The sequence below is a fragment of the Gambusia affinis genome, linkage group LG18 (assembly GCF_019740435.1).
Source record: "Gambusia affinis linkage group LG18, SWU_Gaff_1.0, whole genome shotgun sequence".
Lineage (NCBI taxonomy): Eukaryota > Metazoa > Chordata > Actinopteri > Cyprinodontiformes > Poeciliidae > Gambusia > Gambusia affinis.
Genome location: NC_057885.1, coordinates 18,722,142 through 18,747,590, shown reverse-complemented (window position 1 = coordinate 18,747,590; position 25,449 = coordinate 18,722,142). Strand labels below are relative to the sequence as shown.

The 25,449-nt window shown below is 34.9% G+C and overlaps 1 protein-coding gene across 1 annotated transcript; it reads right to left on the bottom strand.

Annotated features, from left to right (window-relative positions):
- Window positions 1–515: 515 nt before the first annotated feature.
- On the bottom strand, window positions 516–20,394 carry LOC122820193 (tenascin-X-like). The gene is made up of 36 exons (XM_044097409.1): window positions 20,181–20,394; window positions 19,803–20,033; window positions 19,472–19,571; window positions 18,844–19,082; window positions 18,034–18,291; window positions 17,276–17,533; window positions 16,859–17,116; window positions 16,480–16,737; window positions 15,857–16,114; window positions 15,401–15,658; window positions 14,778–15,035; window positions 14,321–14,578; window positions 13,916–14,173; window positions 13,499–13,756; window positions 13,043–13,300; window positions 12,877–12,894; window positions 11,126–11,365; window positions 10,709–10,966; window positions 10,252–10,509; window positions 9,843–10,100; window positions 8,902–9,159; window positions 8,020–8,277; window positions 7,564–7,821; window positions 7,158–7,415; window positions 6,540–6,797; window positions 6,123–6,380; window positions 5,667–5,924; window positions 5,261–5,518; window positions 4,317–4,574; window positions 3,436–3,693; window positions 2,980–3,237; window positions 2,574–2,831; window positions 1,345–1,602; window positions 1,058–1,063; window positions 813–892; window positions 516–729 (listed from the first exon to the last, which is right to left on the bottom strand). The coding sequence occupies exons 1-36, from the start codon at window positions 20,377–20,379 to the stop codon at window positions 667–669; spliced, it is 8,142 nt and encodes a 2,713-aa protein (XP_043953344.1). The 5' UTR covers window positions 20,380–20,394; the 3' UTR covers window positions 516–666.
- Window positions 20,395–25,449: the final 5,055 nt, after the last annotated feature.

The window sequence follows — 25,449 nt, the reverse complement described above, 5'->3', positions numbered from 1 at the left end:
TTATCTTGACTGACATTTTCATATTAGAGATGTTATAAACAAATGTTGGTTTTATTTCTGTTTTCACATTGAGCTTAGCTTTGGTTTGATCACTGACTTTACTTTAGTGGTCCTACTATTAATTTGCAGTTAAATCACATTCTAAAGCATAAAGTTAATAGTGTTACAAATCTGCAACACGCAACAACCTGGTTACATAAAAGTAAAACAAATTGAAACATATGCACAAGTTTAAAACAAATTACAGAACAGTTTAAACGTAGTGACACTGATAGAATCACGTTTCATGTTTTTAAGAACTGCTCAAAAAATGTCCATGAGATCCGACATCTTGAGTTCAGACGAGAACTGATTCCCTGCTATAAGATCCATCACACTGAAACCAGTTTTTCAATAACAAGTAACCAATTCGTTGACACCCAAAACTTTATTTTAAGGCAACAAAATGTACACAAATAAATGTACACAAATGATTTATGAAAATAAATAAAAAATCTTAATCAAATTCTTGGTGAACAAAAACATGTTAAAATATCAGGCAAAAGAAACTCAAATCTGTAAAATGACAACATTCCAGAATTACTACATAAAATAAACCTCATGTTATTTTAGGAAAAGCAAACAACGTTGCAGATGAATTATCCAGAATTTGATGTCCCAGTGATTTTATGGATCGGAAGAAACAATTTTCAGAGTAAACTGTGGCGGCAGATTATATTTTCTGAAGAGCTGGATTGAAAAACACATATATGAGTCAAAGTGTTAAAAAAGACACAAACAGACATAAAAAATTGCAATAGATATCAGCTTACCTCTATCAAAACATCTTCCATTTCTGATTCTCTCATTGCTCTGAGAAGCTTCAACCTCAGACTCCATCCCAAAACATAGTCTGTTGAAAACAAAAATTAGATATTTACAACTCACTACCATAACAGAAATATATTAAATTGCAGATTGATAGAAATAATGCGATAATTGTTTTTGAGAAAAATTCAAACTTCAATATTTTTAAATGACAAAAATGTCCAAATGGGAAGGGGATTATGTTACTCACTTGGACCTGTTTGTTGGTCGAAGAAGTTGACATATTGACATGAAAAGAAATAGATAAAAGTATACAGGTTATTTCATATTCTTTTAATTTTCTCGTAATTTCAAGAAAAGAACAACAGACAGACATATTTGCAGGTGTTACAAAATAAGACTTTGGGCAATCTGTTAATTCAAAACGTTCTACAGAGAAATGCAAACCATTAAAATCACTGCAAATTTTAATTTATGTGAAAAATAAGGTAAATCTGTTGGACACCAGTGAGTGTCCAACAGATTGGAGTATCTTACCAGTAGCTGCAAATATGCTGACTCCACTGCTTCTGACATTTTCAAACACACAGAAAAGAGTGAAAGTGTAGTTTGAACGAGCGGTGAGGGAAGTGACTGTGTGTTTCACTGGTCCATTTCCAGCTGGTGAACTGATGTTTGTCTCTGTGCCGTTAAACTGCAGAACAAAACTGGTGTTGTTGTCTCCTTTATTCCACTGCAGGGTGATGCTGGTCTCATTTTGTTCTGATGCTCTGAAGCCTTCTGCATTTTTAGGTGCTAAAATAAATGAAGGATAAAAGTCAAATAATTTATTCAAAACTTTTGTCCTCCAAAAGTTTACATTTATAAACAATATTGTGATGGTGATGAGAGTTCCACCATCATAAGGCAAATGATAATTCTACTAGGAAGATTTCCAAGTCAAGTAATAATATTTGTTTAAATTCTAATATGAGAAATCAAATCTTGTAAAGTAAAATAAACTTTTATGTTCAAATGCTAAAGCATAAAATAAAGTTCAGGAATTGATTTTAAGGTTTGGTGTTTGAATGGGGAAAGTTTGATTGGACCATTAAATGTGAAACAGATTTAAGTTTTTGCAAAACGATTTATACATGTTCATGTCATAAAGACTGGCTCAACTGGCCAAATGATATGTTTCTTTTCATAATTGAGCAATTACTGTCTCAATGATTTGTTGCTACTTTTGTATTTACAGTATATTGAACATTGACTTCCTTTACATTAAAGTTTAAAACACTTGTTCAACATTCTGCTTAATGACTTTTTGCTCTTGGCAGGTATTTCAAATTTAAAAAATTTCAATTCTATTATTTTATTTTTTACCCATATATAAATTAGTGTTTTGGCTCATAGTGTTACTTCCTCATTCCATGTGACATTAAACAAAGTATTCTCATAAAAAAGAAGACCCAGCCACTTGTGTATTTATACTTTAGACCCTGTGCCAATAAAAAAATAAAGAATTTATTCACAGGAGCTTGGTTCTATGATTTAATTTAGAGGTGCGTATTTTAAAGCAAGTTTAAAGCAATAAAGAAAGTTGGACAAAAATACTATTTATCTCAGGGTAAAGTATTTTTTTCCCACTAAATTTAGATATGAATTTATTCTTAAGTGTGATGTTAGGAGATTGGAGTCCTTGATGGTTCAAACTGATTTTCATGATTTTGGAGGAAAAACTGTTTGCCTTCGTTGTTAATGAATTAAAGTATTTATATTCATACCAGTGACAGCAGTAAGTTGTACTCCACTGCTTCTGATGTTCTCAAACACAGAGAAGAGCCTGAATGTGTATTTGGTTCCAGCAGTGAGAGATGACACTGTGTAGTTTACTGGTCCAAATCCATCTGGTGCTCTGATGAACGTCTGTATGCTGTTAAACTGGAGAACAAAGCTGGTGCTGTTGTTGATTTTATTCCACTGCAGAGTGATGCTGTTCTCATTTTGTTCTGATGCTCTCAAACCTTCTGCATTTGTAGGAGCTGAGACAAAAATATTAATCTTTAACTCAAGTCTAATCCAGAAAATACTCTGCAAGCTCTATGGATGGTTTTACAATAAATGCTGGAAGTGGAAAAAAGGAGATGTAGAACAAACATTTGTTTAATGTTACTCTAATAGTTATCTTACCAGTAGCAACAGTGATGTTTACAGCACTGCTTCTAACATTCATAAACACATGGTAGAGTATGAATGTATATTTGGTTCCAGCAGTGAGAGATGTGACTGTATGTTTCACTGGTCCATCTCCATCTGGTGTTCTGATGTTTGTCTCTGATCCATTAAACTGGAGAACAAAGCTGGTGCTGTTGTTTATTTTATTCCACTGCAGAGTGATGCTGGTCTCATTTTGTTCTGATGCTCTGAAGCCCTCTGCATTTTCAGGAGCTGAGAACAACAATGAGATTTAGAAATGATTCAACATTGAGTCACTGATTGTGTCAACAAAAATAATATTGCTGTTCCTACAGCTGAAGTTTTTCAAGTCAACTGTCTCTGCAAGTTCCAGATCTTAAGTAACATTTCTCCAACATCAATTACTAAACAAAGTTTTGCTTGAAACTTTGATGAATGTGAACATCTTACCAGTCACTGCAGCAATGCTGACTCCACTGCTTCTGATGTTCTCAAACACAGAGAAGAGACTGAATGTGTATTTATTTCCAGCAGAGAGAGATGACACTGTGTGAGTCACTGGTCCATCTCCATCTGGTGCTCTGATGAACGTCTGTATGCCATTGAACTGGAGAACAAAACTGTTGCTGTTGTTGATTTTATTCCACTGCAGAGTGATGCTGGTTTCATCTTGATCTGATGACCTGAAGCCTTCTGCATTTGTAGGTGCTGAGGCAAAAGAGGAAAAAAAAAAGGTCAATTCATTTTTGAAAAAATGTTTATCTTTCAAAAGATAATATTCTAAAACAATATTGTGATGATGAAACATATCATAACATTTTAAACAAGACAATAATGTAGTTAAAAAAAATCCTAATCAAGCAATAATATTTTATAAAGTTCTAATATAAGAAATCCAATCTGGTGAAGTAAAACATACTGCTATGTTCAAATGCTATTGCATAAAATAAAGGAAATAGAGCAGATGATTTTGAATCTTTCTCTTTGATTAAAATTTTTGATTTTCCAGCAGCAGTACTGCTTCCAACATGATATGTATACATATGTAATGAAGGCTCGTCTATAACCAAACTAAATGATAATGCTCAAATGGTAAAATAAAAAGTATGCTTTTAAGTCTTATTTGCAGTCCTTTCATACTTTAGCCATGGTTGTCTGAATGTATAATCTAAAAATAAATGTAACAAGTTATTGACTTTCATCACATTAGACAAGTTTAAAGCTATGCTTGTTCAACATGTTTTGCTCACTACATATGAAGACACAGTTACTAAAGATCTGTCTTGGTAATGGACTTTGTTGTTGGCAGGATAATTAGGACATTTTCTTACCAGTAACAGCTTCATATTGTACTCCACTGCTTCTGATGTTCTCAAACACAGAGAAGAGACTGAATGTGTATTTGGTTCCAGCAGTCAGAGATGACACTGTGTAGTTTACTGGTCCAAATCCATCTGGTGCTCTGATGTTTGTCTCTGATCCATTAAACTGGAGAACAAAGCTGGTGCTGTTGTTGATTTTATTCCACTGCAGAGTGATGCTGCTCTCATCTTGACCTGATGCTCTCAAACCTTCTGCATTATCAGGTGCTGTGAAATAAAAAAGAAGGGAAAAAAGTCAAATTTCTTCACAATCTTTATCCGACCAAAAGATAGCATTTCCAAAAAATATTGTGATGATGGCACAATGTGTCCCACAATCTTAATTAATATGTGTGTATAATAAAAAAAAAATAAAAAGACATAAATATATTTTATCAAATGTTTATATAATAAAACAAATCTAGAAAGCAAAACATATTGTTATGGTCAAATTCTAATGCATAAAATAAAGTTAAGTGAGAGAGCACTTAATTTTGAGGTTTATTCTCTGAATGAATACAGATATTGTAAATATATCAGTGTGATTTGCAACATGATGTAAACACAATCATAAAATGAAGAATCTTCTCTAATTGAACTTAATGATTTCTATCAAAGGACCAAATAACAAGTTTACATATGTCTTATTAGGTTTCATTTCATCCACAGGCAATGGTTGTCTTGGGAAATACAGAAATATAGATTTGTTATGAAATCACTGAGTTCTTGCATATTAATCACAATTAAAACACTGGATATTCAATGTTCTGCTTGATCACTGTTGGCTCAAACTACATAGAAAAGAATAAATTCAGCAATTTCTTAAAAAAACTTATTGGTAATATATTCTCCTTCAAACATTAAAAGGGGCTAATAATGAAGTAAAACATTGTAGAGTTTGGTTTTGTCCATACCAGTAATAGTTTCATATTGTACTCCACTGCTTCTGACGTTCTCAAACACAGAGAAGAGACTGAATGTGTATTTGGTTCCAGCAGTGAGAGATGAAACTGTGTGAGTTACTGGTTCATCTCCATCTGGTGCTCTGATGAATGTCTCTTTGCTGTTAAACTGGAGAACAAAGCTGGTGCTGTTGTTGATTTTATTCCACTGCAGAGTGATGCTGTTCTCATCTTGATCTGATGCTCTCAAACCTTCTGCATTTGTAGGAGCTGAGACAAAAATATTAATATTTAACTCATGTCTATAACATAGAATTCTCTGCAAGCTATATGTTTGTTTTTACCTTAAATGCTTGAAGTATAAGAAAGGAGATGTAAAACAAACAATTGTTTAATGTTACGCTAATAGTTATATTACCAGTAGCAACGGTGATGTTTACAGCACTGCTTCTAACATTCATAAACACATGGTAGAGTATGAATGTGTATTTGGTTCCAGCAGTGAGAGAAGTGACTGTATGTTTCACTGGTCCATCTCCATCTGGTGCTCTGATGTTTGTCTCTGTGCCGTTAAACTGGAGAACAAAGCTGGTGTTGTTGTCTCCTTTATTCCACTGCAGAGTGATGCTGGTCTCATTTTGTTCTGATGCTCTGAAGCCCTCTGCATTTTCGGGAGCTGAGAACAACAATGAGATTTAGAAATGATTCAACATAGAGTCACTGATTGTGTCAACAAAAATAATATTGCTGTTCCTACAGCTGATGTTTTTCCAGTTAACAGTCTCTGCAAGTTCCAGATCTTAAGAAACATTTCTCCATAATCAATTACTAAACAAAGTTTTGTTTGAAACTTTGATGAAAATAAACATCTTACCAGTCACTGCAGCAATGCTGACTCCACTGCTTCTGATATTCTCAAACACAGAGAACAGAGTGAATGTGTATCTAGTTCCAGCAGTGAGAGATGAAACTGTCAGAAGTAATGGTTGTTGTCCAGCAGGTGCTGCTATATTCAACTCTGTTTCATTATATTGGAGGATGAAGCTGACATTATTATTGACAATATCCCACTGCAGAGTGATGCTGCTCTCATCCTGTCTCAGTGATGTGAATCTTTCTGCATTTTGAGGGGCTGAAAGAAAAGAATATGGTCTAAATAATGTCTTCAGTTCATTGGACTTTGGTGAAGTGACTTTCTCAAAATCATTAGGAACTAATGACATGAAAAATGTCATGACAAATAAAAATTGTTGACCTTGGTTGTGAATAAATTACTGTATTTATATCATACCAGTGACAGCAGTAAGTTGTACTCCACTGCTTCTGACGTTCTCAAACACAGAGAAGAGACTGAATGTGTATTTGGTTCCAGCAGAGAGAGATGACACTGTGTAGTTTACTGGTCCAAATCCATCTGGTGCTCTGATGTTTGTCTCTGATCCATTAAATTGGAGAACAAAGCTGGTGCTGTTGTTGATTTTATTCCACTGCAGAGTGATGCTGCTCTCATCTTGATCTGATACTCTCACAGCTTCTGTGTTTCTAGGAGCTAAAATATAAGAAGAATTCATTAGTAAGCTGAAAACTTTGGTATTTATACCTTATAAATGCTGATTTAAAGATGCATAGTGTTCAGTCTAACATCTATTGAGCAGCCATGGTAAAAGGTAATTTCTACTTGGTCTTCTCGATTGCTGTTACATATCTTTTGTTTCTGTATAATTAACCAGTCTCATGTATGTTGTATTAGTACTTGTTGAACTGAGGAGAGATCTATCCTTCAACCATTTTAGTCATTCTGCATCCTCTTCATAGTCCTTTACCAACTTTAAAGATGTACAACACCATTTGCAGTTCTTAACAGAAATACTAGATTAAAATCACATAAGGATCATGTTAGTAGACTTACCAGTTACAGCTTCATATTGTACTCCACTGCTTCTGACGTTCTCAAACACAGATAAGAGCCTGAATGTGTATTTATTTCCAGCAGAGAGAGATGACACTGTGTAGTTTACTGGTCCATCTCCATCTGGTGCTCTGATGTTTGTCTCTGATCCATTAAACTGGAGAACAAAGCTGGTGCTGTTGTTGATTTTATTCCACTGCAGAGTGATGCTGCTCTCATCTTGATCTGATACTCTCAAACCTTCTGCATTTGTAGGAGCTGTGACAAAAATATTAATATTTAACTTATGTCTATAACATAGAATTCTCTGCAAGCTAAATGGATGTTTTTACATTAAATGCTTGAAGTATAAGAAAGGAGATGTAAAACAAACAATTGTTTAATGTTACTCTAATAGTTATCTTACCAGTAGCAACGGTGATGTTTACAGCACTGCTTCTAACATTCATAAACACATGGTAGAGTATGAATGTGTATTTGGTTCCAGCAGTGAGAGAAGTGACTGTATGTTTCACTGGTCCATCTCCATCTGGTGTTCTGATGTTTGTCTCTGTGCCGTTAAACTGGAGAACAAAGCTGGTGTTGTTGTCTCCTCTATTCCACTGCAGAGTGATGCTGGTCTCATTTTGTTCTGATGCTCTGAAGCCCTCTGCATTTTCGGGAGCTGAGAACAACAATGAGATTTAGAAAAGATTCAACATTGAGTCACTGATTGTGTCAACAAAAATAATATTGCTGTTCCTACAGCTGAAGTTTTTCCAGATAACAGTCTTTGAAAAGCCCAGATCTTAAGAAACATTTCTCCAAAATCAATTACTAAACAAAGTTTTGTATGAAACTTTGATGAATGTGAACATCTTACCAGTCACTGCAGCAATGCTGACTCCACTGCTTCTGATGTTCTCAAACACAGAGAAGAGAGTGAATGTGTATCTAGTTCCAGCAGAGAGAGATGACACTGTGTGAGTCACTGGTCCATCTCCATCTGGTGCTCTGATGAACGTCTGTATGCCATTAAACTGGAGAACAAAACTGTTGCTGTTGTTGATTTTATTCCACTGCAGAGTGATGCTGGTTTCATCTTGATCTGATGACCTGAAGCCTTCTGCATTTGTAGGTGCTGAGGCAAAAGAGGAAAAAAAAAAAGGTCAATTCATTTTTAAAAAAATGTTTATCTTCCAAAAGATAATATTCTAAAACAATATTGTGATGATGAAACATATCATAACATTTTAAACAAGACAATAATGTAGTTAAAAAAAATCCTAATCAAGCAATAATATTTTATAAAGTTCTAATATAAGAAATCCAATCTGGTGAAGTAAAACATACTGCTATGTTCAAATGCTATTGCATAAAATAAAGGAAATAGAGCAGATGATTTTGAATCTTTCTCTTTGATTAAAATTTTTGATTTTCCAGCACCAGTACTGCTTCCAACATGATATGTATACATATGTAATGAAGGCTCTTTTATAACCAAACTAAATGATAATGCTCAAATGGTAAAATAAAAAGTATGCTTTTAAGTCTTATTTGCAGTCCTTTCATACTTTAGCCATGGTTGTCTGAATGTATAATCTAAAAATAAATGTAACAAATTATTGACTTTCATCACATTAGACAAGTTTAAAGCTATGCTTGTTCAACATGTTTTGCTCACTACATATGAAGACACAGTTACTAAAGATCTGTCTTGGTAATGGACTTTGTTGTTGGCAGGATAATTAGGACATTTTCTTACCAGTAACAGCTTCATATTGTACTCCACTGCTTCTGATGTTCTCAAACACAGAGAAGAGACTGAATGTGTATTTGGTTCCAGCAGTCAGAGATGACACTGTGTAGTTTACTGGTCCAAATCCATCTGGTGCTCTGATGTTTGTCTCTGATCCATTAAACTGGAGAACAAAGCTGGTGCTGTTGTTGATTTTATTCCACTGCAGAGTGATGCTGCTCTCATCTTGACCTGATGCTCTCAAACCTTCTGCATTATCAGGTGCTGTGAAATAAAAAAGAAGGGAAAAAAGTCAAATTTCTTCACAATCTTTATCCGACCAAAAGATAGCATTTCCAAAAAATATTGTGATGATGGCACAATGTGTCCCACAATCTTAATTAATATGTGTGTATAATAAAAAAAAAAATAAAAAGACATAAATATATTTTATCAAATGTTTATATAATAAAACAAATCTAGAAAGCAAAACATATTGTTATGGTCAAATTCTAATGCATAAAATAAAGTTGAGAGAGCAGTTAATTTTGAGGTTTATTCTCTGAATGAATAGAGATATTGTAAATATATCAGTGTGATTTGCAACACGATGTAAACACAATCATAAAATGAAGAATCTTCTCTAATTGAACTTAATGATTTCTATCAAAGGACCAAATAACAAGTTTACATATGTCTTATTAGGTTTCATTTCATCCACAGGCAATGGTTGTCTTGGGAAATACAGAAATATAGATTTGTTATGAAATCACTGAGTTCTTGCATATTAATCACAATTAAAACACTGGATATTCAATGTTCTGCTTGATCACTGTTGGCTCAAACTACATAGAAAAGAATAAATTCAGCAATTTCTTAAAAAAACTTATTGGTAATATATTCTCCTTCAAACATTAAAAGGGGCTAATAATGAAGTAAAACATTGTAGAGTTTGGTTTTGTCCATACCAGTAATAGTTTCATATTGTACTCCACTGCTTCTGACGTTCTCAAACACAGAGAAGAGACTGAATGTGTATTTGGTTCCAGCAGTGAGAGATGAAACTGTGTGAGTTACTGGTTCATCTCCATCTGGTGCTCTGATGAATGTGTCTTTGCTGTTAAACCGGAGAACAAAGCTGGTGCTGTTGTTGATTTTATTCCACTGCAGAGTGATGCTGTTCTCATCTTGTTCTGATGCTCTCAAACCTTCTGCATTTGTAGGAGCTGAGACAAAAATATAAATATTTACTTCATGTCTTAGGAAACATAAAATACTTTGCAAGCTAAATGGTTGTTTTTACATTAAATGCTTGAAGTATAAGAAAGGAGATGCAGAACAAACATTTGTTTAATGTTTCTCTAATAGTTATCTTACCAGTAGCAACAGTGATGTTTACAGCACTGCTTCTAACATTCATAAACACATGGTAGAGTATGAATGTATATTTGGTTCCAGCAGTGAGAGAAGTGACTGTATGTTTCACTGGTCCATCTCCATCTGGTGCTCTGATGTTTGTCTCTGTGCCGTTAAACTGGAGAACAAAGCTGGTGTTGTTGTCTCCTTTATTCCACTGCAGAGTGATGCTGGTCTCATTTTGTTCTGATGCTCTGAAGCCCTCTGCATTTTCAGGAGCTGAGAACAACAATGAGATTTAGAAAAGATTCAACATAGAGTCACTGATTGTGTCAACAAAAATAATATTGCTGTTCCTAAAGCTGAAGATTTTTCCAGTTAACAGTCTCTGCAAGTTTAAGATCTTAAGAAACATTTCTCCAAAATCAATTACTAAACAAAGTTTTGTTATAAACTTTGATGAAAATAAATATCTTACCAGTCACTGCAGCAATGCTGACTCCACTGCTTCTGACGTTCTCAAACACAGAGAACAGAGTGAATGTGTATCTAGTTCCAGCAGTGAGAGATGAAACTGTCAGAAGTAATGGTTGATTTCCAGCAGGTGCTGCTATATTCAACTCTGTTTCATTATATTGGAGGATGAAACTGACATTATTATTGACAATATCCCACTGCAGAGTGATGCTGCTCTCATCCTGTCTCAGTGATGTGAATCTTTCTGCGTTTTGAGGGGCTGAAAGAAAAGAATATGGTCTAAATAATGTCTTCAGTTCATTGGACTTTGGTGAAGTGACTTTCTCAAAATCATTAGCAACTAATGACATGAAAAATGTCATGACAAATAAAAATTGTTGGCCTTGGTTGTGAATAAATTACTGTATTTATATCATACCAGTGACAGCAGTAAGTTGTACTCCACTGCTTCTGACGTTCTCAAACACAGAGAAGAGACTGAATGTGTATTTGGTTCCAGCAGTGAGAGATGACACTGTGTAGTTTACTGGTCCAAATCCATCTGGTGCTCTGATGTTTGTCTCTGATCCATTAAACTGGAGAACAAAGCTGGTGCTGTTGTTGATTTTATTCCACTGCAGAGTGATGCTGCTCTCATCTTGATCTGATACTCTCACAGCTTCTGTGTTTCTAGGAGCTAAAATAGAGGAAGAATTCATTAGTAAGCTGAAAACTTTGGTATTTATACCATATATATGCTGATTTAAAGATGTATTACAATTAATATAATGCCTAATGACAAATATGGTAAACGTTCATTTCTACTTGGTCATCTAAACTGCCCCTAATGTCTTTTGATACTTTATAAATAACCAATTATATGTATGTTGTACTAGTACTTGTTGAACTGAGGAAAGCTCCATCCTCCATTTATCTGTGTGACTTTGCAGCCCTTCATTGGTTCTCAACAATGAATATTAAAAAGATTATATTCCTAAAATTCTTTTCCTTTGATTCTTAAAAAATTATTCTCAGGCTTGGTTAAGTCTTCCTAATTGATCCAGCCATGTCTAAGTTGGATGAACTTCCCTCTGAGTGGCTACAAATACTTTTCACACCCAGTCAAACTGCTGAGGAAATAAAGTTTTCCTGGATTAGGTTCCTTATATTGAGTCACAGCAGAGATTAACCACAGCATATATCATTCTAACCCATAAATATTTCTTTACAATTATAATGGACATTTTGACATGTACAACACCTGACATTTGGATGAGTGTCCAGATAATCTTCAATAAAATCTCATAAGGATCATGATAATATTCATACCAGTTACAGCTTCAAATTGTACTCCACTGCTTCTGACGTTCTCAAACACAGAGAAGAGCCTGAATGTGTATTTGGTTCCAGCAGTGAGAGATGAAACTGTGTAGATTACTGGTCCATCTCCATCTGGTGCTCTGATGTTTGTCTCTGATCCATTAAACTGGAGAACAAAGCTGGTGCTGTTGTTGATTTTATTCCACTGCAGAGTGATGCTGCTCTCATCTTGATCTGATACTCTCAGAGCTTCTGTGTTTCTAGGAGCTAAAATAGAAGAAAAATTCATTAGTAAGCTGAAAACTTTTGGTATTTATACCGTATAAATGCTGATTTAAAGATGCATACTCTTCAGTCTAACATCTATTGAGCAGCCATGGTAAAAGGTAATTTCTACTTGGTCTTCTCGAATGCTGTTACATATCTTTTGTTTCTGTATAATTAACCAGTTTCATGTATGTTATATTAGTACTTGTTCAACTATACTCTATTCTCTATCCTCTATCTATTTTGGTCATTCTGCATCCTCTTCATAGTCCTTTACCAACTTTAAAGATGTACAACACCATTTGCAGTTCTTAACAGAAATACTAGATTAAAATCACATAAGGATCATGTTAATAGACTTACCAGTAACAGCTTCATATTGTACTCCACTGCTTCTGACGTTCTCAAACACAGAGAAGAGACTGAATGTGTATTTGGTTCCAGCAGTGAGAGATGACACTGTGTAGTTTACTGGTCCAAATCCATCTGGTGCTCTGATGAATGTGTCTTTGCTGTTAAACCGGAGAACAAAGCTGGTGCTGTTGTTGATTTTATTCCACTGCAGAGTGATGCTGTTCTCATCTTGATCTGATGCTCTCAAACCTTCTGCATTTGTAGGAGCTGAGACAAAAATATTAATATTTAACTCATGTCTATAACATAGAATTCTCTGCAAGCTATATGTTTGTTTTTACCTTAAATGCTTGAAGTATAAGAAAGGAGATGTAAAACAAACAATTGTTTAATGTTACGCTAATAGTTATATTACCAGTAGCAACGGTGATGTTTACAGCACTGCTTCTAACATTCATAAACACATGGTAGAGTATGAATGTGTATTTGGTTCCAGCAGTGAGAGAAGTGATTGTATGTTTCACTGGTCCATCTCCATCTGGTGCTCTGATGTTTGTCTCTGTGCCGTTAAACTGGAGAACAAAGCTGGTGTTGTTGTCTCCTTTATTCCACTGCAGAGTGATGCTGGTCTCATTTTGTTCTGATGCTCTGAAGCCCTCTGCATTTTCAGGAGCTGAGAACAACAATGAGATTTAGAAAAGATTCAACATAGAGTCACTTATTGTGTCAACAAAAATAATATTGCTGTTCCTACAGCTGATGTTTTTCCAGATAACATTCTTCGAAAACTCCAGATCTTAAGAAACATTTCTCCATAATCAATTACTAAACAAAGTTTTGTTTGAAACTTTGATGAAAATAAACATCTTACCAGTCACTGCAGCAATGCTGACTCCACTGCTTCTGATGTTCTCAAACACAGAGAAGAGAGTGAATGTGTATCTAGTTCCAGCAGTGAGAGATGAAACTGTCAGAAGTAATGGTTGTTGTCCAGCAGGTGCTGCTATATTCAACTCTGTTTCATTATATTGGAGGATGAAACTGACATTATTATTGATAATATCCCACTGCAGAGTGATGCTGGTCTCATCCTGTCTCAGTGATGTGAATCTTTCTGCGTTTTGAGGGGCTGAAAGAAAAGAATATGGTCTAAATAATGTCTTCAGTTCATTGGACTTTGGTGAAGTGACTTTCTCAAAATCATTAGCAACTAATGACATGAAAAATGTCATGACAAATAAAAATTGTTGGCCTTGGATATGAATAAATTACTGTATTTATATTATACCAGTGACAGCAGTAAGTTGTACTCCACTGCTTCTGACGTTCTCAAACACAGAGAAGAGACTGAATGTGTATTTATTTCCAGCAGAGAGAGATGACACTGTGTAGTTTACTGGTCCAAATCCATCTGGTGCTCTGATGTTTGTCTCTGATCCATTAAACTGGAGAACAAAGCTGGTGCTGTTGTTGATTATATTCCACTGCAGAGTGATGCTGCTCTCATCTTGTTCTGATACTCTCAAACCTTCTGCATTTGTAGGAGCTGAGACAAAAATATTAATATTTACCTCATGTCTATTCCATACAATTCTCTGCAAGCTAAATGTTTGTTTTTACATTAATGCTTGAAGTATAAGAAAGGAGATGTAAAACAAACAACTGTTTAATGTTACGCTAATAGTTATCTTACCAGTAGCAACGGTGATGTTTACAGCACTGCTTCTAACATTCATAAACACATGGTAGAGTATGAATGTATATTTGGTTCCAGCAGTGAGAGAAGTGACTGTATGTTTCACTGGTCCATCTCCATCTGGTGCTCTGATGTTTGTCTCTGTGCCGTTAAACTGGAGAACAAAGCTGGTGTTGTTGTCTCCTTTATTCCACTGCAGAGTGATGCTGGTCTCATTTTGTTCTGATGCTCTGAAGCCCTCTGCATTTTCAGGAGCTGAGAACAACAATGAGATTTAGAAAAGATTCAACATAGAGTCACTGATTGTGTCAACAAAAATAATATTGCTGTTCCTAAAGCTGAAGATTTTTCCAGTTAACAGTCTCTGCAAGTTTAAGATCTTAAGAAACATTTCTCCAAAATCAATTACTAAACAAAGTTTTGTTATAAACTTTGATGAAAATAAATATCTTACCAGTCACTGCAGCAATGCTGACTCCACTGCTTCTGACGTTCTCAAACACAGAGAACAGAGTGAATGTGTATTTATTTCCATCAGTGAGAGATGACACTGTGTAGTTTACTGGTCCATCTCCATCTGGTGCTCTGATGTTTGTCTCTGATCCATTAAACTGGAGAACAAAGCTGGTGCTGTTGTTGATTTTATTCCACTGCAGAGTGATGCTGCTCTCATCTTGATCTGATACTCTCACAGCTTCTGTGTTTCTAGGAGCTAAAATAGAAGAAGAATTCATTATTAAGCTGAAAACTTTGGTATTTATACCTTTTGGTATAAATGCTGATTTAAAGACGCATAGTCTTCAGTCTAACATCTATTGAGCAGCCATGGTAAAAAGTAATTTCTACTTGGTCTTCTCGATTGCTGTTACATATCTTTTGTTTCTGTATAATTAACCAGTTTCATGTATGTTGTATTAGTACTTGTTTAACTGAGGAGAGATCTATCCTTCATCCATTTTAGTCATTCTGCATCCTCTTCATAGTCCTCTATCAATTTTAAACATGTACAACACCATTTGCAGAACTTAACAGAAATACTTTATTAAAATCACATAAGGATCATGTTAATAGACTTACCAGTAACAGCTTCATATTGTACTCCACTGCTTCTGACGTTCTCAAACACAGAGAAGAGACTGAATGTATATTTGGTTCCAGCAGTGAGAGATGTGATTGTATGTTTCACTGGTTCATCTCCATCTGGTGCTCTGATGTTTGTCTCTGTGCCGTTAAACTGGAGAACAAAGCTGGTGTTGTTGTCTCCTTTATTCCACTGCAGAGTGATGCTGGTCTCATTTTGTTCTGATGCTCTGAAGCCCTCTGCATTTTCAGGAGCTGAGAACAACAATGAGATTTAGAAAAGATTCAACATAGAGTCACTGATTGTGTCAACAAAAATGATATTGCTGTTCCTACAGCTGATGTTTTTCCACTTAACATTCTTCGAAAAGTCCAGATCTTAAGAAACATTTCTCCATAATCAATTACTAAACAAAGTTTTGTTATAAACTTTGATGAAAATAAATATCTTACCAGTCACTGCAGCAATGCTGACTCCACTGCTTCTGACGTTCTCAAACACAGAGAAGAGACTGAATGTGTATTTATTTCCATCAGTGAGAGATGACACTGTGTAGTTTACTGGTCCATCTCCATCTGGTGCTCTGATGTTTGTCTCTGATCCATTAAACTGGAGAACAAAGCTGGTGCTGTTGTTGATTTTATTCCACTGCAGAGTGATGCTGCTCTCATCTTGATCTGATACTCTCACAGCTTCTGTGTTTCTAGGAGCTAAATTAGAAGAAGAATTCATTATTAAGCTGAAAACTTTGGTATTTATACCTTTTGGTATAAATGCTGATTTAAAGACGCATAGTGTTCAGTCTATCATCTATTGAGCAGCCATGGTAAAAAGTAATTTCTACTTGGTCTTCTCGATTGCTGTTACATATCTTTTGTTTCTGTATAATTAACCAGTTTCATGTATGTTGTATTAGTACTTGTTTAACTGAGGAGAGATCTATCCTTCAACCATTTTAGTCATTCTGCATCCTCTTCAGAGTCCTCTATCAATTTTAAACATGTACAACAACATTTGCAGAACTTAACAGAAATACTTTATTAAAATCACATAAGGATCATGTTAATAGACTTACCAGTAACAGCTTCATATTGTACTCCACTGCTTCTGACGTTCTCAAACAGAGAGAAGAGCCTGAATGTATATTTGGTTCCAGCAGTGAGAGATGTGACTGTATGTTTCACTGGTTCATCTCCATCTGGTGTTCTGATGTTTGTCTCTGTGCCGTTAAACTGGAGAACAAAACTGGTGTTGTTGTCTCCTCTATTCCACTGCAGAGTGATGCTGGTCTCATTTTGTTCTGATGCTCTGAAGCCCTCTGCATTTACAGGAGCTGAGAACAACAATGAGATTTAGAAAAGATTCAACATAGAGTCACTGATTGTGTCAACAAAAATTATATTGCTGTTCCTACAGCTGATGTTTTTCCAGGTTGATGAATGTGAACATCTTACCAGTCACTGCAGCAATGCTGACTCCACTGCTTCTGACGTTCTCAAACACAGAGAACAGAGTGAATGTATATCTAGTTCCAGCAGTGAGAGACGAAACTGTCAGAAGTAATGGTTGATTTCCAGCAGGTGCTGCTATATTCAACTCTGTTTCATTATATTGGAGGATGAAACTGACATTATTATTGATAATATCCCACTGCAGAGTGATGCTGGTCTCATCCTGTCTCAGTGATGTGAATCTTTCTGCGTTTTGAGGGGCTGAAAGAAAAGAATATGGTCTAAATAATGTCTTCAGTTCATTGGACTTTGGTGAAGTGACTTTCTCAAAATCATTAGCAACTAATGACATGAAAAATGTCATGACAAATAAAAATTGTTGTCCTTGGTTGTGAATAAATTACTGTATTTATATCATACCAGTGACAGCAGCAAGTTGTACTCCACTGCTTCTGACGTTCTCAAACACAGATAAGAGACTGAATGTGTATTTGGTTCCAGCAGTGAGAGATGACACTGTGTAGTTTACTGGTCCAAATCCATCTGGTGCTCTGATGTTTGTCTCTGATCCATTAAACTGGAGAACAAAGCTGGTGTTGTTGTTGATTTTATTCCACTGCAGAGTGATGCTGTTCTCATCTTGATCCGATACTCTCACAGCTTCTGTGTTTCTAGGAGCTAAAATAGAAGAATAATTCATTATTAAGCTGAAAAATTTTGGTCTACCTCATGGTTTTATTGCAGATTTGAGGTTGTGGTTTTTAATATAACACCTAATGACACAATATTGTTATATGTTGTTTCTTCTTGGTCATCTAAACTTCCCACCATATCTTTTGATTCTTTAAAATTAACAAATTACACGTATGTTGTATTAACACAGAGGTCGGGAACCTATGGCTCGCAAGCCAAATTTATTAAAACTCTCATCTTGAATGGATGACCTGAAACCTTCTTTATTTTGAGGCTCTTTGAAAAAAAATAATAAAAAGTTCATAAGTAACTCCATCATGTCACTACAGTACATCTGACAAGGAACATAAAATATTATATTCAATTGTTTGTTTTAAAAAAAAAAAGTATACTGAAAACATATGATGTTAATTTCACTTTTAAACATAAAGGTCTCACAACAACAGGTGTAGCCTTTGAAAAATAATTAAACAATTTTCTCTTACTGGTAACTGCAGCAGTGCTGATTCCACTACTTCTGACATTATTAAGCACAGAGAAGAGTATGAATGTGTATTTGGTTCCAGCAGTGAGAGATGACACTGTGTAGTTTACTGGTCCATCTCCATCTGGTGCTCTGATGTTTGTCTCTGTGCCGTTAAACTGGAGAACAAAGCTGATGCTGTTGCTTATCTTATTCCACTGCAGAGTGATGCTGCTCTCATTTTGACTTGATGCTCTGAAGCCCTCTGTGTTGGCTGGGACTGAGAGAGAAAGTTCATCTTTATTTAGAAAAAGACTACATGAAAAAAAAAATGTTAGAGTCCAACTTCACTGATATATTTTATGCCTCAGAATTGGGTTTTTTTGCAAAATGAAAACTGCAACTGTCCTAAAGATCTTGATTTTTCCCTTCATATATGAAAAATCATTATGAGACTCTATAGAAACCTGATGTTTTTCATTTGAAATATAAATCACCTTTGCCTAAAGGTCTTAATATTTTGTCTATATGTCTGAGTTTTTTAATAAATTTTTTTTATTCCATGGACAACACAGGAATAATTATTTCCACTTTTTTTTTAATGTACATTTATTTCAATGTCTGACTTAGTTTTTTTGCTTTTGTTTTGTAAATGCCATCTTGCATCTCAATGAGACAACTTGTGCTGAGGTCAAATAAAAAAAAATAAATAAATAAAAAAATTCCAAAAGTTTCACAGAGACCTTAAAGCATAAGTTTACAGTTTTAGTATGTGAGCAGTTATTAACACATTTGCTTCTTATGTTAAAGACAAATATATAGTAAGAGTTACTTGGTTTGTAACAGATGAATGGAAAACTCTGGGCGCAGTCTTCATCCAACCATTTTCCCATGTCGCTGAATGAAGCAGCAACACACCGACTGTTATCATTGTCTGGCTGACCGGCCGCCCAGTGTTGAAACAGGGAGGGGCTGCTATCTGACCACAGTTTGTCCCGATAAAGCCCAATCCACACTTCGATGCCACCTAGTAGTGTTCTGATGTTATTATTTTCTGCTTGATTTCGTATACTGTGAAGAAAGAAAATTACAGAAAAAAAAAAAAAAAAAAAAAAAATCTGAAAAACTAAATTGGTTCTGCAGATAATAAATTTCTTTGTCTTGGATTATGATTATTTTTTCCACATTTTCTGACATTTCAACAACAAACTTCAATATAGTTTTATTAATTTCTCAGGACAGGTAAACTAAGCAACACATAATGATAAAGCATATAAAAAGGACAAGCTATTTTTATTTTCAAATGAAAATAAAATGTTAATGTCTGCTTTGTAGGTTCATAAGTTTAAATTTTGCTGCTGAATTACTGCAATGATACAAAAGAGGAAGAAGAAAACTCATAGTGCTAAGTAGTACATTACATATCATTTCAATTTGTTTTAATATTGTGCTTTTATTACCTGGCTAGGTCAATATAATTCTCTCTGCAGAATCGCTGAGCTTCGGTCCAATTCAGTGACTGGGTACTGACAAAATAAGATGGCGAGCCACCGACTATACCTACAAATAAAAGAGACTGATGGTTAGGAATGCTTGACGTTTACCAGTCATGTTATTAATAAGGGAATAAAAAGAAACTGATGCCATCAAGTGGCTTTAACTATAATTACATGAGTAAAGAAAGAAACAATATTTCTACCTTTTCCCCATGACCAACATTTTGGTGTTCAGGAGATTTTATATAACAAAAAGAACAACAAACTTTTAGTGTAAACTGAAAGAAAATCTTACCAGTGTAACACAAGAAACGTCTTAGGTCTGAGCACTGACGGTCATCCCATCCACCCAAATAAAAGCTGTCACTTAAAAACCTAACACAGTACTGCTGTCCCCCGAAGTTATTGGGAGAGCCAGAAATCCAGTTTCTAAACGTGTACTCTCCAGCTCCATAGAAGCTGCTGTCAGTCAGGGACCATTTCCAGCTGTTGTACAACTCATCATAGAGACCTATCCAAGCTTTGCCTGTTGAAGAACAAAGTTTCAAGTTGTCAGTGAGCAGCTGTGAAATAGCTGCTCACTATTATATATATATATATATATATATATATATACAGAATATAAGGTCTGTGTCTGAAATGTTTAAGCATGCAGCGAGTGTTAAGAATCTACCTGAATAGCTGGGATTTGTCCTGAGAACAGCATCAACGTCGGCCAAGTTTTCAATGGTGGCCAGGTCGGTGTAGTCCTGTCTGCAGACACTCTGGGCATTTGTCCAGGTTTGTGCAGAGCCTACAAAGTAGTACTGACGAGTTTGGGCAAAGGCAATGCTGAGGAGTGCACCTAAAATAAAACATAATGAGTAATGCATAGCTGATGTATGAATGCACTCGCTGGCCATTTTATTCAATGCACCTGTTAACACAAACAGTGATTCGGCCAATCACGTGGCAGCAATTCAATGCATTTAGGCACCTAGAGGTGGTCAAGAAAAGTTACTGACATACAAATTGAGTTAGCTGAAAGATTGAGAACTGTATGGATTAGTAAGAATGTGTCTCTTCCTAGAAAAATATCTGCTCTAAACGTTTAGCACACTGAAGAGTTACAATATTTATCACAAAGATTTTTTTAAGGTCGCTGAAAACAACAATGGAAATAAAGAAAAGTAGGGAGATAGTTTTATGTCCTGTGATGACTTGCTGCACTTATTTTCTCTATTATACTTTATTTTTCAATGTACAATTAAATTCTTGTCATTAGTTGGGGTTTTACAAATGAGTGAAATGTTACAAAAACCTAAATATTATCTTTGAGAATTTCATCAACTCTTGAGTATTCTGTCCCACTTCAGTTATTAAAGAAAAAATGTATTTGAAGCATGAAAAGGTTTTTTTACATTTACTTTTCCATTTTAGTTTCTTACAGAAAGTATTTAGAAGAGAAAATTTTGGTTTTATTTATTTTTATGCTTTATTTTACAACTATTTGTACAATCTCCCTATTTGTAGGAATTCCAATGATTTCAAATGAACATGAAACAAAATACAACATAAAGCAGAAAATTAAAACAAAAAGATACAAACCTGTGAGTCCCAGGTAGATCAATCTTAAATCCATGGGTCAAATGTTAAAAAAAAATCAATAATCAAGTTGGGTTTTTTTAATGGTCAACCACTGAATCTGCCTTATGAAGTTGTTTCACATCTCAGTCAAGCCAGCAGTAAAAAAACATATCCAGATACGCAACATTAAGATTTTGAAATGACTCTTGTTCATTTTAAAAAGTATTCACCTTTTTGTTACTAAAATTGTCCCAATGGAAAATGACACACACCAAAGCAATGAGATGTGTGCTGCAATGAACCAAAGATACTCATAAACACAAACTTCAGGCGCGCCGCCTTTTAACAACTGTTACAGAGAGCATAGTAGCAAAGAAACACATCTGATTGGTTTTATAGATCCTAGAAACCTTTTGTAAAGATTGTTCCTCATTCTTCTGTCATAGACAGGAATGTGGATGTGTTTAAACTTGGCTCTTGTGAAAATTTAAGTTATCGTTGCAGTCACTTAAAGCAGAATGTACTGTCATTTACACAAATGATATTTACAAATAAAGCTCAGTTATACCACACGGTGTAAAGCTTTTCGTTAATATGTTAAGAAAAGCAATAAGGAATTTGGAAATCAGTGGATAAAAATCTTACAAAATGCTCAAAGGACATTTGAAGATGATTTTATTAGCTATAACTTTGCAGTTTTTGAAACACTTTCCCATATAATCACTATTCCATGGACTGCAGAGGACTGTAGCCCTTTAAGGTTAAATCTGGCATATTTACAAGATAGACTTATGTCTTTGTATCCTTTTTTAAGTAAAATGTATAATATTTACATAAACTAAACAGTAGAAAGGTCTCCTGACACTCCAGCTCAAACCTACAGTCCCTATAAAATGTGTAATCTCACTTACAGATTCTTAATAAAACTTTACTGAAGGCTGCTTGGTTTGTTTTTTTGTGAATTTCTGAATTGGTTTTCTTATTAGGAGGTGTGTACATGTTGGACAACAACTCCTCTCCAATAAAAACTAAAAGCTGGAGCCCAATGTGTCATGTGTGGAGCAGGGATCGGACCAAAACGCAAACAGGAAAGTGGAAGTCTCATGATAACCAAGTTTAACCAAACACAGCCAAAACTTCTTAAGGGGGATTAACAGGTGACAGAGAACACAGTGGTAACATGAATGGGAATCTAACAAAGATAATAGAGAGCAGAAGGGTTAATCTGCAATAGGTGTAATCAAAAGAATGAGGAACAGCTGGAGGGAAACCACAAACAGAGGAAATATAAGTAAATGGAAAACACCTGAGCTGAGGAGGAACATAAGCTGAAAATGTAATCGTAAAGAAAATCCTGAAACTAACATGAGCAGAATTAAAAACATCAAAGGAACATTGTAGTGGATTGTTTTCCTCCAAATTAAGTCACAAAACCTAAATGGGATTAAATAAACAGATTAGCTCTTTGCTAAGGTGAAGCTAAATCATGTCAGTGTCACCATGTTAGAAAAGCATAACTCATTCTTGTGGTGGAAAATCTCTGAAGTCAGTTTAAGACGTTTAATGTCTGTTCACCTTAAATGTATTTGTGATTTAACTGTGGTCAAATTAAATAAATCTGAACACTACACCAAACTATTCCATTTAGAATTGTGATTAAATTATTTTTAAATCACACATATTTATTTTGTATGAAGATGTGAGAGTTTTCTGGCTTTTAGGCAGAAATAATGTGCTCTGCATTTTAGCATGAAGTATTACGAGAAGAGCTGTTGATAGCAGTCAGACAATGAAGTTAATGAAAGAATCTGATCTGTCAAGGAAACTCACAAAGGACAGTGACTCACAAACTGAAGAAAATCTCATATTTCAGAAATACATAAACCATATAGAATACAAAGTCAGTAGATTTTGTTTTTACTTACTAGTTTGTAAGGACTCTGATGATAGCCTCTGATCTACAAATGATTAACACAAGTAATATGCATCAGATGATTCAAGAGTATTTATGATAAAAATGGAAATTTATTAAAACTGTAGTTCAATCAGATTCTGTGTTTTCGTCTTGCTTTTATTTCACTTTGTCCTTGAGCTTTCAGTTAATACTTAAGAAAATTTACAAGTGATTAAAAATCAGGTCTTACAAAGTAATTTCTTCATGTTTAGTGGGGGAAATCAGAATATTAATGTTTGGAGTGAAACATATAAATTTTTATCTGGCTAAATAGTAACTTTTGTGTTAGATCTGTGCATTTTCTGTAACGAGCCACATGTGGGAGATGTGTGTAAAACATGTTATGTTTGTTGATGCAAGGCTAAAATACATACAGGAACATGGAATTAGAATGGTGAGGTTTTGTATTAATGAGAAAACTTACAAGTCTCACACAGATAGTCAGGTCTAGGAATATTAAAAAGACTGAAAGACTATAAGGCAGCAGAACATTCTGGGAAAACAGGTCATGGCAGGAAAGAAGTTAGCAAAGAGTGAAGAACTGAATCAAAACGTGCTTCTACAACAAAAGCAATTGCAGGTATTGTTTATGCTGATGTTCTTTTGACAAATTAGCACCTTTTGTTTTACTCAAATAGGATAATATATACTATTTACTAAGATGATACGGAACAAATACGACAATAATAATAACAATCAGCATATTTGAACATAGCATGTTCAGGGGCGCCGCCAGGAATCTTTGGCCCCTTGACAAAAAATTACATTGGGCCCCCCCTTCACACCTGCTGTTACAATTTCTTGAGTCTATCAGATCCATCAAAGGCATCAGTATTTTAAAGGCTTGCAACTGCCTTGCTGTTTTGTTGGTCCAATACTGATACTAGCACAATATTTACTAGTGAATTTTACATGCAACAATCCACATACTGCATACAAATAAGTTGCTTAAATTGTTTTTATTATTAGTTTAAATTATCAAAATGTCTCTCCCCACCAGCAATAGTCACAGGCAACGTGCAAAATATACATGCAGCAATCCAGACTTCTCAAAACATGCTATGTAGATGCATTTTGTCAAAGCCGCAGTCCATAACTTTAATACAAAATATATTTTTTCTACATTTGTTAAAGCTGTCACCATGTCATGACAGTTTGCTATGAAACACAATCTGTGAAAAGATAAATCTCCTCCACCTCTTCCCTGAGCTGCTACTGTTGTCTGAAGAAATGCACCGTTCTGGCCAAAAACAACCAATCAGAACCAGGAGGAGGGTCTTAGTGTTGTTAATCAACTAATTCACTCACTGCTAATTGTGCTAATGGAAAATTTTATAAAGATTGTTTGAATTTATCTGAGTAATAATCCACATACTGGATTACTGTGACAGTTACTTTTGTTGTGTAACTGTAAAAAGAGTAGAGAGAGGAAAAATCTACATAGATTCCCTAGAATGATGCTAACTTGCTTGTCATTAAATACAGTTTTTATAGTTTCGCTCACCTTTTTCACTGACAGAGAGGAGAGGTTATGTTGGTATCGGGTCTATAACTGGCTCATCTGTTGTTAACTGTGGTGTGAGGTACAGGTACAAGTTAATATATGAATATGTTGTTCAATTATTTCCTTCATTCATTAAATGGTAGTGAAATAGAGGCAAACAATAGTCTGTAGCTAAGCTAACGGTGCTAAATGGCAGTTAAACTCACACAGTCTACCCACCTCTCTTGGAGAAAAACGGGGCTATAAATTGACACTCTTGTCTTTTTCTCTCTCTCTTTGAAAACCTGACTATTAATTTTCTAGGCAGCATAGTGACTGTCACAGTCGTTCGTGTCTGCCACTGACTGCTGCTGCTGAACACCGTCACCGTCAAGCGCGCCAAGCAGGAACATTTCACGCAGATCCAGGGAGGGTTCGGTGCAAATATGGATGTGTGCTTTTTGGTCTGGAAGTGGGAACATTTAATTTTTACTGCTAAAACAATTTTAAAAACACTATGTGATTAATTTGTGTTTTTTTCTATCTCCACTTTTTTTCAATCTCTATAAGAAAAAATATATAGGCTATATATATTTTGAGGCTGAGCATGTTCAAAAGGAGTTAAATGAAGGAAAAATCTTATTTAGTACATTTCCTTCTCTACAATTACCCAGGAATGAAACACTGAATCATTAAACTGGCTTGGTGAAATTCGCAGTTTACATTAGATGCCAGCTGGAAATCTTATGATACTATGACAATTTAGTCTGAGTACCTGGAAAAAAAGTCCTTCTTTTTTATTCTTCACACTTGATTTGATTTCATCTGGTATTTGAATGAATAATTAATAAAAAAAATTAAAAGCAGGTATTTTGATCACAATCTTTTTTTACGCAGGTGACTTCTCTAAATTAAGGTTAACGGGAAATTTGCTTTTTT